The 13,691-nt window shown below is 41.8% G+C and overlaps 1 protein-coding gene across 1 annotated transcript; it reads left to right on the top strand.

Moving 5' to 3' along the window:
* The first annotated feature begins 706 nt into the window (after window positions 1-706).
* LOC122014003 lies at window positions 707-13,201 on the top strand. The gene is made up of 2 exons (XM_042570202.1): window positions 707-1,055; window positions 13,008-13,201. Exons 1-2 carry the CDS (start codon window positions 707-709, stop codon window positions 13,199-13,201), a joined length of 543 nt encoding a protein of 180 aa, XP_042426136.1.
* Window positions 13,202-13,691: the final 490 nt, after the last annotated feature.

The raw sequence follows: 13,691 nt of genomic DNA, 5'->3' as shown, positions 1-13,691 counted from the left end.
GGGCCTCTCAGCACGTCGGAGCAGTCAAAGTCTTGATCCACTCAGATTCTCAATTGGACAACCAATAGCTGTCCAAAGCGTTCGAGATAAGCAACGTTCGACTCAAGCTCTATGCAGAGGCCTTTGAAAAACTGAAGTGTAACTTTCAAGAGGTTGTCATATAGAAGATCCCCCGAGTGAAAAATCAGGCTGCATATGAGTTGGCCAAGTTAGCTAGTTCACTGTCGCCGATCATCATAGGTCAGCCGATCGAGCAAGTATCGCTGGTGGCCCACATCGACCGTATGGAAGGAATCACCTTTCCAAATGACTAGAGGACAGGCTTAATAGAATTCTTGCATTCGGGAAGTATGCCTACTGATCTGGAGGATGCTCATCTGATAAAGAAGAGAGTCGGTCAATTCACCCTGATCGGTGACCAGCTCTATAAGAAGGCCTTCGTCCGACCCCTACTCAAATGTGTCGGACCAGAAGACATCTATTACATCCTGAAGGAGGTACACCAAGGTGCTTGCGGGGGTCACTCGGGCGGTCACGCATTGGCCCTAAAAATACTTCTGGTTGGATACTTCTGGACGACCCTCAGGAGGACGCCACTCAGACGGTGGCCACCTGCTTAGCTTGCCAAAAATACCACAACATGTCACACCGATCGACTGAGGAAATGAAAGTGTCCACGGTAGCGTGCCCGTTCGATCAATGGGGCATGGATATCATGGGGCATTTCCCTATGGCAACCAGTGAGTGGAAGTGCTTGCTCGTCGCGGTGAACTACTTCTCCAAATGGCTTGAAGCCAAGCCCTTAGCCAAGATAACCGAGCATATGGTCATGAAGTTTGTATGGAAAAACATCATCTGCCGGTTCGGTATCCCTCGTTGGATCGTCTCGGACAATGGAAGACAATTCGCCGGTCAGAGGCTCAGGGAGTGGTGCGAAGGATATGGTATCCAGCAGGCCTTCACTTCCATGGCCTATCTGCAGAGCAACGGGCAAGCAAAAGTCACCAATCGGGAAATCCTCCAAGTCTTACGCGCTCGACTAGATCATATGGGAGGTAATTGGGTCTATGATCTCCCGAGCGTGTTGTGCACCCTCCGCACGACGCCGAAGGAAGGGATCGGTCTGACCCATTCCACCTGGTGTATGACGGAGAAACGGTCGTCCCCGTTGAGGTCAGATTAGAGTCCGATTGGGTGAGACATTAAGATGAAGGCAACGCTGAGGGGAGGCTTTTGGATCTGGACTTGGTGGATGAAGCGCATGCCAAAGCAGCCGTCCGACTAATGGTGTATCAGTAGCTAATGAAGTAAACCTAAAATCAGAGGGTGATCCCGAGGTCCTTCCAGGTCGGCAACCTCGTTTGGAAGAAAGTCAAGTCAGTCGGGGACATCACCAAGCTCAAAGCTCCATGGACAGGGCCTTTCAAGATCGTGGAAAAGCTCTGCTCGAGTGCTTATTATTTAGAGGATGAGACGGGAAGGCGACTTGAACGACCATGGAGCGCAAACCATCTCCAACCCTATCGGGCTGGATGAGAGGTGCGCAAGTGTAGGAGTGTATATATGCATTTTTGTACGTCCTCTCTGAATGCAGGGTCAAAATAAAAGATTTCTAAGCTATATGTCGAACGGCACACCAAATCGTCGAGTAGCGACGTTAAACGCGAGTCTTCACCAAATCGTCGAGCGGTGACGTTAAACACATGTCTCCACCAACAGTCGAGCAGCGACCTTAAACCCGAGTCTTTACCAAATCATCGAGGTTTTCCAAAGTGTATTTGAAATCATTTTCAAAACCAATATCCAACCATGTTCTTTGGGCTCAATGCACATGACTTGTACATTAGCTTTCCCAATGATTGGAAAACACAAAACTATGTGTTTTGATGAACCTCAAACTCAACTAGATGCACTAAATCAACATCTTGAGTTTTGTTCATCATCCTAACATCTCACTTGTATCTAATGTGCACTAAAACACATACAAGTCACCTTATATGTCTTTGTGAGATGTAAAGTTTAGGTTTGCCATAAACTAGGGATCATGCATTTCTATCTAGGCATTTTAATAGTTATGAACATCCACCAAGGATGTTACTTGTTAATAAACATCCACCAAGGAGGTTACTTGTTAATAAATGTCATTTGTCCTTAATTGTAAGGAATTAAAAATAATGTATGATGTGCTATGGCATACATCAAAATACATAATTTTCAAAAGAAAATTCGCTAGAACTACATGATGTATGTATGACATGACATGGTATTTTTATGTTTTTCATCATAAAGCATGAATGCAAAGATGATGTCATGGCATATCATGGGCAAGCAAAGCATGGTAGTTTATCTTAAATAAAGTACCTAGATTATCTATCTAAGTGTCCTTAAATCCTTAGCTAAACCTAAAATTAACCTAAATTGCCCCTTATGTACTCTTGAAAATGCCAAAATCCAAATTGACATTTCTTTATCCCATGATTAGATTGTGCCTATTAAAATTAAGTATATTCCTCAAATCTTTGGCACATTTTACTCATCCAAAGAGTAAACACTTTAAATTAAGACTTAGATTTGCCTTTAAATTCCTAAGAAAATATCAAAACCCCAACTTGGCATTTCTTATGTTTTCCCAATTTTTGCCAATTTAAAATAAAATCAAAAATTTCAAATTATGGCACATTTTACTCTTTTAAAGAGTAAATGAAAATCCACTTCATTTTCAAAGGTTAATAATAAACTTAAAAATGCTCTTCGAGTATCAACTTCATCAAGGTTGGATTAACTATCCTTCCAATTAGAGTTGACACTCTCTAACCCATCTAAGGGGTAGAGAAAATGCTCATAGGAACCCAAAACCTATTGGTGCTCCTTCGATTCTCTAGGTGCTCATTAGGGATAACTTTCCTAGATACCTTCCTAATGACCTTGTTAGGCTTCTTAGAAGCCTTGGTCACCTTTTCTAGGTCAACTCTAGGGATTTCTTCCCTCATGACCTTCTTAGTGACTTTCTTAGACTTCTTAGAAGTTTTAGTCACATTCGTTGCAAAGATACTCCTAGGGATAACTTCCCTTGTATCCTTGAATTGACCGCTAGACCTAGGGTTGGTTCCATAGCTATATGGGACCCTATGATAAGAAGGCACATCCTTCTTGGTTATAGGTTTGCATCCCAAACCCCTATGACCATTGGATGACCCTTGTTATTTTCCTAGACCTAGTTTATGCTCATTTTGCCCTTTTAGGATATTTTCCATCCTTTTTAGGGTCTTTTCTATTTTATCAAGCCTTGACCTCAAGACTTGATTTTCGTCCCATAATCCCTTGATTTTGGTCTTTCATTAAATCCTTGAGCATATTTATTTCTAGGCTTATAACTACGATCCCTAGTTTTCTTGCCTAGATTTTTATCTACCTTCCTAATCCTAGGTGTATTAGTTTTAGCTTGAAGAGCTACATGTTTTTCCTTAATGTTATCATGATTTCTATTTTTATGGTAAATAGCATTAAAATGAAATAAACTAGAATTAGCATGCTTTTTACCATAATTCAAGGGGATAGGCTCAATAAATGATACCTTGGGTTTTACCTTGGAAGCTCCCCCTTGACTTGTGCCTCCTCCCTTGACTTTGACCGCTTTCTTCCCCTTAGGACATTGACTTCGGTAATGCCCTTTTTGATTGCATGAAAAGCACACAATGTGCTCCTTGCTCTTCTTTGTTGTGGGAGCGATCTTCTTGGGCTTCTCCTTGCCCTTTGGTGCCACTTGACCCTTCTTCTTGGCCAATTTAGGACACTTACTTTTATAGTGCTCATGTTCCCTACACTCAAAACATATAATATGATTTTTATTTTTAATTGAAATATTTTTACCTTCACATGTAGGGATGACACTTGATCCTCCATTTGATGTCTCTTGATTTTTGGAGGATACATCATCTTCTTCTCCACTTGACCCGAATGTAAAAGCTTCTCCTCCTTCTTGATCCGGTATCAATGAAGGTCTCTCCCCCTCAAACCTAGAGGTGGAGGCTTCTCATCTTCATCTTGTACATGGAACAAGGAATATGCTCCTTCCTTTCTCTTTTCGTTGCATTCCTTTGAAGATGAGGCTTCTTGGACTTATTCTTCAGAAGTTGAGCATCTCTCAACTTCGGAGTTCTCTTGCTCTTATTCTTGATCCACTGAGTCACCCTCTTTGGATCCTTCTTGATTTTGTACAGTGGAGGGGATCTCATGAATCTTTGCCAATTTGCTCTAAAGCTCCTTGGCATCCTTGAATTCTTCAATTTGAGCCAAAATATTGCTTGGCAATAAATTGACCAATAGCTTGGTCACTTTGTCATTTGCCTCGCTCCTTTGAATTTACTCTTAGCTCCACTTGCTCCTCTTTAGAATCTTGCCTTTTGAATTTCTTGGAGCATCGAAGCCTTCCATTAGAGCAAACCATTGCTCTATCTCCATCATCAAGAAAGTTTCGATTCTTGATTTCCAAGAATCAAAGCTTGTCATAGTGAATGGTGGAGGCACCCTTGTGTCGAATCCGAGTCCATCTCGGAATTCCATCTTAAAGTTGAGCCTTTGATGAATTCTTTGACTTGATGAATTTTGCTCCAACTTCTTTTCCCTCTAGCTTTGTTGCCCCTTTCGGCGATGATTCCGGTGAAGAGAGACTTGCTCTGATACCACTTGTTAGGGTCAAAATATGCTAGAGGGGGGGGGGGGTGAATAGCTCATCGTGCTTGTCGTTGCTTGTTTCTTGGTGATGATAGGCAGCAGAAAATACAAGAAACAAAAATACAACGCTAACACGAAGGATTTACTTAGTATCCACTTCAAGAAGAGGTGACTAATCCAAGGATCCACACACGACACACACTCTCCACTATGAAAACACTCCTCTACGGTAACTACCAAAGGTGGAGAAGCCTGTACAGGACTCACACACAAAGATACACAAGAAGAACAAACTACAAGCTGATAAAATAGTAAACCTTACAAGATTTACACGTTAGAAACCCAAGCTTGCCTTTCTTCTTACTTGTTGTTGCCTCTTGAACCTTGCAAGTGTACCAACACTAGTTTCCAAGAGCCTCCAAGAACTGGCTGTGAGCTGTGGAGAAATTGTTGTGTTTTCTAAGATGAATCGGGCGAAAGTCTGCTGAAGAAAATGCTCACAACGGCTTTATCTAGCGCCAACGGTCAGATCCCAATCGATTGGATTACTCCCAATGGATTGGGGAGGCTTTGGATTGATCAGTCGATCGATCCAGAGCGTCTTTGTGCTCTCTGAAAATTGCCTGAATCTATTGCCTGATCGATTCAGGGTTCTCGCGCGATTTCCTATCACTCGATCGATTGGAGGCTCCCAATCGATCGGGTGACTGATTGGGAGGCGTTCTGTGCGACGCCGATTCTTCCCCAATCGATCAACCGATCGATTGGGAGAAGCTTTTGTCACGAGACTCACTGATGTGAGCCAAGAAGAGGTATTGAAGGGAATTGGGGGACCCATGAAAAGGTCCAAGACTTAGAGAATGAAGCAAGCTTTGGAAGGCTTAATAATGAGGCTCAAGGAAAAGGAGGATCAATGCACAATGGAGGCAACAACTAAGTGGATCACATTCCTTCAATTTGAAAGTGAAATTGGACCAACATGAGGACCATTTTCGTGTGCATGCATGGGGGGGTTTTTCTAAAGTGACTTTTGATGTCCTTTGTGGGTTTTTAATGCATTTTTGAGAGTTCCTAAGCTAGTATAACAAATACCATGCATGCATGGTTGCATTAAGCTAGTATTAGGGATTAGTGGTTGCATTAGTGGATAATAAAATCCATGCATGCAAGCATGATATTTATTGCATAATTAGTGCATAGTGGATCTTAAGGGATGTTAAATAGGAGAACTCTTGTATGACAAATCATGTAAGTTTGAATGAAAATTTGAGTTTCTCTTTTGTGAGAGATTCCTTCTTATTCTTAGGCAAAGAACTAATTTCGATCTTATCAAGGCAACTTGTGGCGATCAAAACTCCATGACTTATCACTCACCTTCTCATCTTGCTTGAGTGTGGCGTTAATACCCTTCCCCAAGCTGAATTTCAAGGCGATCCATTTACAAGGTTTCTTTATCATTTGGTATCAGAGCCTTGGCTCCTTGATTTTCAGGTTTGTGTTTTGTTTTCATCTTTGTTCTTGTCCATCTTTGTTGATCTCTCCATCCCTATCTGTCGCAAATTTCTATTCACTATTTGGGTCCTCAACTTAAAAAAAAAGGAAAATTTGAAAAAAAGAAAAAGAAAAAAAGGAATCTTTAGTCATTGGTTTCTGATTGAAAAATAAAAATAAAAATAATATATAAAAAAAAGAGGAGGATTTGTGAATTGAAAGGATTCAATATTCTTTCTTTGTGAAATCTGAATTCAAAAGATATTCCTTTCATTGCTCTTGATCGTCGCTGAATTTCTCGTTTTATCCGTTTATTTCTCTTGTTCTACTCATATTTCTCTTGTTGGTTTCTTGTTCACTTGATTGTCTACTTGCTGTCTTGAGAAAGACATTGATAAGGTTCTTTCCTTAAGAGCTTATAAAGGAAGCTGAGTGGATAAATCTGAGTGCAACCACGTGAGTAGAGTGGTGAGGTACGTTTAACATTTCTTTTGTAATTTTCCTTGTCATGTTCTTTTGTTGCAAGCATGAGTGGGGAAAAATCACCTAATTCCTTAGGCGAGATCTTAATAGGCTTCAAATAGAGGCACTTACTCAACAATTTGAGAGAATACTTCAAAGACAACTTGAAGAAATACACGAAAGGATGGACCGACTTGAAGGAGAAAAAGTTTCGAACTGTGGGGGCAATTCTAATTATGAAGAATTTCGTCAAAGTGAACCATTCTATGATTCACCAAGAGAAAGAAGGAGGCATGAAGGGGGAAGAAGACGTGAAAGAGGAGGTAGAGACCATAGACGAGAAGATGATCTAGGAGGTGTGAAAGTCTAGATACCTTCCTTCCAAGGGAGGAATGATCCTGAAACATATCTTGCATGGGAGATGAAAATAGAACAAATTTTCTCATGCCACAATTACAATGATGCAAAGAAAGTAAAGGTGGCTGCCCTTGAGTTCACCGATTATGCCTTAATTTGGTGGGATCAATTGCAAAAGGAGAGAAGAAGGTATAGAGAGCATCCTATCAACACTTGGGACGAAATGAAGACTTTGATGAGAAGGAGATTTGTGCCTTCCCACTACCATAGGGAATTGCACAACAAATTGCAAAGACTCACCCAAGGGAGTAGGAGTGTGGATGATTACTACAAGGAGATGGAGGTGGCTTTGATTAGGGCCAATATTGTGGAGGATAGGGAAGCTACCATGGCTCGGTTTCTCCATGGCCTAAACCGAGACATTGGAGACATTGTGGAGTTACAACATTATGTGGAGCTTGACGACTTAGTGCATCAAGTAATGAAAATAGAGTAACAATTAAAGAGAAAGGGCGTTATGAAGAAATCATCTTCTCCAAACTACTCTTCAAGTTGGAAGGACAAGCCAAAGAAGGAGGGTTCTTCTTCAAATTCTAAGGAGGAAGCAAGCATTAAGAAGCCTATTCCTACTACCTCTTCTTCCACTTCTAAGAGTAGGGATATCAAGTGTTTTAGGTGTTTGGGAAAAGGTCATATTGCATCCGAATGCCCGAATAAGAAGACTATGGTGGTGAGGGATAATGGGAGTATCTCTAGTGAAGAAATTTCTTCTCATTCCTCTTCCTCAAGCGATGAAGAAAATGATGGAGCAGCCTATGCGCAAGATGGAGATCTCTTGGTGGTTAGGAGATTATTGGGAAGCCAAGCCAAGGAGCATGAGGAGGACCAAAGAGAAAATATTTTTCATACCCGCTGCCTTATTCAAGGAAAGACATGCTCTATGATCATTGATGGTGGAAGTTGCACCAATGTGGCAAGTACTAGGTTGGTCACCAAACTCAACCTCAAGACTACACCACATTCAAGACCATATAAACTCCAATGGCTAAGTAATAGTGGTGAATTGGTAGTGAACCAGCAAGTGTTGATTAATTTCTCTATTGGCAAATATGAAGATCAAGTTCTATGTGATATTGTGCCTATGGAGGCAAGCCACATTCTTCTTGGAAGACCTTGGCAGTTTGATAGGTGAGCTCACCATGATGGATTCTCCAACAAGTTCTCTTTTGTCCACAATTCTCGCAAAGTTACACTTGTACCATTATCACCTAGGGAGGTTTGTGAGGATCAAATAAAAATGAGAGAGAAAGCAGAAAAAGAAGAGCGAGAGCATAAGAAAAAGAAAGAGTGTGTGCAAAAGAAAATACTTGATTTTGAGGACAAAATTCAAAAGAAAAGAAATAATGAGGAAAAGAAAGAGAGAAAAATAGAAAATTTGTTTACAAGAGTAAGTGAGGTAAAGAAAGCTTATTTGACAAGGCAACCAATATTTCTTCTTTTGTGCAAGGAAACTTGCTTGGAATCTAATATTAACTCTTTGCCTAGTGAAGTTGTTGTTATTTTGCAGGATTTTGAAGATGTGATTCCCAAGGAAGTACCTCACGGATTGCCACCAATGAGGGGAATTGAACACCCAATAGACCTTATTCCTGGTGCTTCTCTGCCCAATAGGACAGCTTATAGGAGCAACCCTCAAGAAACAAAGGAGATACAAAATCAAGTGGAGGAGTTATTGCAAAAAGGATGGGTTAGAGAAAGTTTAAGTCCTTGTGCTGTACCCATAATTTTGGTGCCTAAAAAGGATGGAACATGGAGGATGTGCATTGACTGTAGAGCCATCAACAACATCACAATTCGGTATAGACATTCAATCCCTAGACTTGATGATTTGCTTGATGAATTGCATGGTGCTTGCTTCTTTTCTAAAATTGATTTAAAAAGTGGGTACCATCAAATTAGGATAAGGGAAGGGGATGAATGGAAAACAGCTTTCAAAAATAAATATGGATTGTATGAATGGTTGGTAATGCCTTTTGGGTTAACTAATGCACCAAGCACTTTTATGAGGCTTATGAACCATGTCTTACGAGAATTTCTTGGAAAATTTGTGGTAGTATACTTCGATGATATTTTGGTATATTCCAAGAGTTTTGTTAAGTATATTGCACATCTCCAATCTATCTTGCATGTCCTTAGAAAGGAAAAACTATATGCTAACTTGGAAAAGTGTTCTTTTTGCACTAATCATGTGGTTTTTCTTGGTTTTGTCATAAGTTCTAAAGGAGTGCAAGTTGATGAAGGGAAAGTTAAGGCCATTAGAGATTGGCCCACTCTTAAAACTGTGAGTGAGGTTAGGAGCTTCCATGGGTTGGCAAGTTTCTATAGGAGGTTTGTGAAGGATTTCAGCACAGTGGCAGCACCCTTAAATGAAATTGTTAAGAAAAATATGAGTTTTAGATGGGGAGAGAATCAAGAAAATGCATTTCAAACACTTAAGGATAAACTCACACATGCACCCATTCTTGCTTTACCTGATTTTTCCAAATCATTTGAAATTGAATGTGATGCATCTCATGTGGGTATTGGGGTTGTTTTACTTCAAGATGGTCATCCCATTGCATATTTTAGGGAGAAAAAGAGTGGTCCTTGAACCCGGTGATTGGGTGTGGGTTCATATGAGGAAGGAACGGTTTCCTACCCAAAGGAAATCAAAGCTTCAACCAAGAGGAGATGGACCATTCCAAGTGTTGGAAAGAATTAATGACAATGCTTACAAAATTGATTTGCCCGGTGAGTATGGTGTTAGTGCAACATTTAATGTGGCTGATTTGAGTCCTTTCGATATAGGAGATGAAGACCTAAATTCGAGGACGAATTTACCTAAAGAAGGAGGGAATGATGTGAGCCAAGAAGAGGCATTGAAGGGAATTGGGGGACCCATGACAAGGTCCAAGACTAAGAGAATGAAGCAAGCTTTGGAAGGCTTAATAATGAGGCTCAAGGAAAAGGTGAATCAATGCACAATGGAGGCAACAACTAAGTGGATCACATTCCTTCAATTTGAAAGTGAAATTGGACCAACATGAGGACCATTTTCGTGTGCATGCATGGGGGGGTTTTTCTAAAGTGACTTTTGATGTCCTTTGTGGGTTTTTAATGCATTTTTGAGAGTTCCTAAGCTAGTATAACAAATACCATGCATGCATGGTTGCATTAAGCTAGTATTAGGAATTAGTGGTTGCATTAGTGGATAATAAAATCCATGCATGCAAGCATGATATTTATTGCATAATTAGTGCATAGTGGATCTTAAGGGATGTTAAATAGGAGAACTCTTGTATGACAAATCATGTAAGTTTGAATGAAAATTTGAGTTTCTCTTTTGTGAGAGCTTCCTTCTTGTTCTTAGGCAAAGAACTAATTTCGATCTTATCAAGGCAACTTGTGGCGATCAAAACTCCATGACTTATCACTCACCTTCTCATCTTGCTTGAGTGTGGCGTCAATACCCTTTCCCAAGTTGAATTTCAAGGTGATCCATTTACAAGGTTTCTTTATCACTCACCCAATTGATCAACCGATCAATTGGGCATGAGTCAATCGATCGATTGATCGATTGGACTCACTTGTGACTTGCCAAATCACGTCCAAAGTCCCTAAAACCAACATCCGGTCAACCATGACCTGTTGGGACACATGCCTAGCATCCGGTCACCCTCGACCTACTAGGATTTCTTCATCAAGTGGTCGGTCAATCCCTTTGACCCACTTTAACTTTTCTCCTCGTGCCAAGTATCCTTTCAACCCTTTGACCTACTTGGACTTCTCAACACCAGGTGTCCGGTCAACTTTGACCCACCTGGATTTCCACGTGCCTGGCTTCACTCACCAGGACTTCCCTTCTACCTAACTTCACTCACTAGGACTTCCCATCTGCTTCGCTTCACTCACCAGGACTTTCACCTAGCTTCACTCACTAGGGTTTCCCATCTGCCTGGCTTCACTCACCAGGACTTTCACCTAGCTTCACTCACTAGGATTTTCATACTGCCTAGCTTCACTCACTAGGTCTTTCACCTGGCTTCACTCACCAGGATTTTCCAACTGCCTAGCTTCACTCACCAGGACTTCTTATTTGCCTAGCTTCACTCACCAGGTCTTCCCTTCTGCCTAGCTTCACTCACTAGGACTTCCCATCTGCCTGGCTTCAGTCACCAGGACTTTCACCTAGCTTCACTCACTAAGGTTTTCCATCTGCCTGCCTTCACTCACCAGGACTTCTCAGTCAAGTATCCAGTCAGTCTTGATCTACTTGACTCTTATTCACTTCTAACTGATCAACCTTGACCAAAGGAGAATTGTACCAACAATCTTCCCAAATGAATGATTACACCTGCAATCTCCATGTATTATAAGTCTCCATGTATTGTCAAACATCAAAACCCAAACATCAAGACTCAAGCTTGAGCCATCTCAAGCTTAGTCAACCAGGTCAACCTTGACTGTACTGCATAATTATTATTGTTCGATATATATTATACTATGCATGTCAGCTTGATACCCGCTGAGTGTTGGACTCACACCGTTGATATATTTTCTATTTTAGGTTGAAGCTGTCAGGAGGTTCTAGTCGCTAGTCCCCCACTAGGTGTCAAGATGGCTTTTCTGGTCTCGGACTTTCTTTGTTTCCTTATTTTGTTATGTCTACATACTTATGATGTGTAGTTCTTGTACTTATGGATTTTTATATCGTGCTTCAGGTATGATGCCCATGTTTTTCGCTGCGAAGGTTTTCTGTTGTGTTGTGTTTTTCCTCGTTGTAGTGGAGTAAGTATTATTATAAACTGCGTGGTTGTGTAGTCGGCCAGAGTCTTATTTATTATTAACTGCATGGATTGTTTTATTATTGTATGGTCTATGTTCCAGTAATGTTGTTGATGATTGTGAGCCCTGAGGGCTATGTAGTTAGGTCCCAGATTGTCACCCGTACAGGGGAGATTACTGCCAAAATTTCCTCTGGCAGGGACTCTCTCGGGGCATGACAATTTATTTGGTATCAGAGCCCAGGTTTTGCGAGTCAATCTGGGTATTTTTCAGATTTGTACGGATTTTTGTTATCTTCATGTTTCAGAATTCTATTTCAGATTTGTACGGATTTTCGTCGATCTTTCTTGTTTCGGAATTCCGAGGTAGACGTGGTAATATTTTGGGGACTTGGCAGTGATGGAACATCTCCAGATGGCAAATAAGTATGATGATTAATTTTATACTTTTAGTACTTGTATTAATACCTGGGTAATAAATTAACAGATATAAAGCGAGCTACACATGTTACCGCGCCAAGACGTAGCGCAAGATGGCCATGTAAGAGGACGTTGGAATCCCTGGCGTCGGAGTCGCTAGAGATGTCTACTAGGATTGAGCCTATCAGTTAGGGACAGACCCCTCATGGTACCACGGGTGTGTTAGGCTCTCAGATTATAACGGTTCCTTCTCCAGAGGTAACCACCTCGACCGAACCCATCGGACTGACACTTACAGCGTCCACTTACCACCAGCGGTACAACCTGTAGTAGCAACTCCAGTGGTTCCGTCAATTCCCATGGCGATCTCTACCCACCATACTAACATAATTGCGGCATGAGCTCGGATCCCAGCTTTGGCAAAGTCGGTGAAAAGCCGATTCACGCTATTCCGTGGAGAGACCGATCCAAACATGGCCCAGTCTTGGATAGAGACTTTGGAGCGGACTTTCTTCTATATGGCTTGCTCCGAGTAGGAGAAGGCAGAGTTGACTACTTTCCACTTACAGGATGAGGCCGATATCTGGTGGGATACACAACGCTCGATCATAGGCGAGCAGAACATCACCTGAGCATGATTTAGAGAGACTTTTGGGAGCCAGTACTTTCCACGGTCATATCAGATGACACACCATCAGGATTTTCTGAGTCTTCGGCCGAACAACCACACGGTGACAAAATATAATTCTAAATTTAATCAGTTGGCCAGATTTTGTCCAGAGTTAGTTGTTAAGGACAGGTCTCGTATGCTTCAGTTTGTCCAAGGACTGGATGGATATCTGCAAGTAAAGATTGCTGGTTTTGGTAATTCATCTTACATAGAGGCATTGGACATAGCCTTTATGATCAAGTCGGCTCAGCAGAGAACTATTGCGAACAAGAAGAGGAAGCAGAATGATCGAACTTCAGGGTAGATCCAGCAGCCGCAGCCTACCGGACAGTAGCAGAGTAGGCGTAGTCAGTAGGGTCAGGATACTTTTGGGGTATTTGGTCAGCCTCAGAAGTCAGGATGACCTTCATCAGGACATTTCCAGCCTCCTTAGCAGAACCAGAAAAAGCCCGCCTGCGGCATTCACTGCACTCAATGTGGGTCCAGGGATCACATCACATCAGCTTGCACCTTGGGATAGTTAGTTTGCTACTATTGCAAACTGCCTGGGCACATGAACCCAGATTGTTCGCTAAAGGCTCAACACGTGGCTTTCGGAGTCTCTGTTTGGGGAGGAAAGTTCGGTCAGACAGGGACTCAGTGAGGGGGTCAGAAGGCCCAATCTTCACATCGCCAGCAGCGGACAGATCCCCCTGCAGTAGCTGCATATGGCATGAATGGACAGGAGCACTCTAGTGCCCTTATGGTATCCCAGAGCTTTGTTCCGGGACCTTAGTATCTGACGTAGGGGCAGT

The sequence above is a fragment of the Zingiber officinale genome, chromosome 8B, assembly GCF_018446385.1.
Source record: "Zingiber officinale cultivar Zhangliang chromosome 8B, Zo_v1.1, whole genome shotgun sequence".
Lineage (NCBI taxonomy): Eukaryota > Viridiplantae > Streptophyta > Magnoliopsida > Zingiberales > Zingiberaceae > Zingiber > Zingiber officinale.
This window is presented reverse-complemented; position numbering and strand designations above follow the sequence as displayed.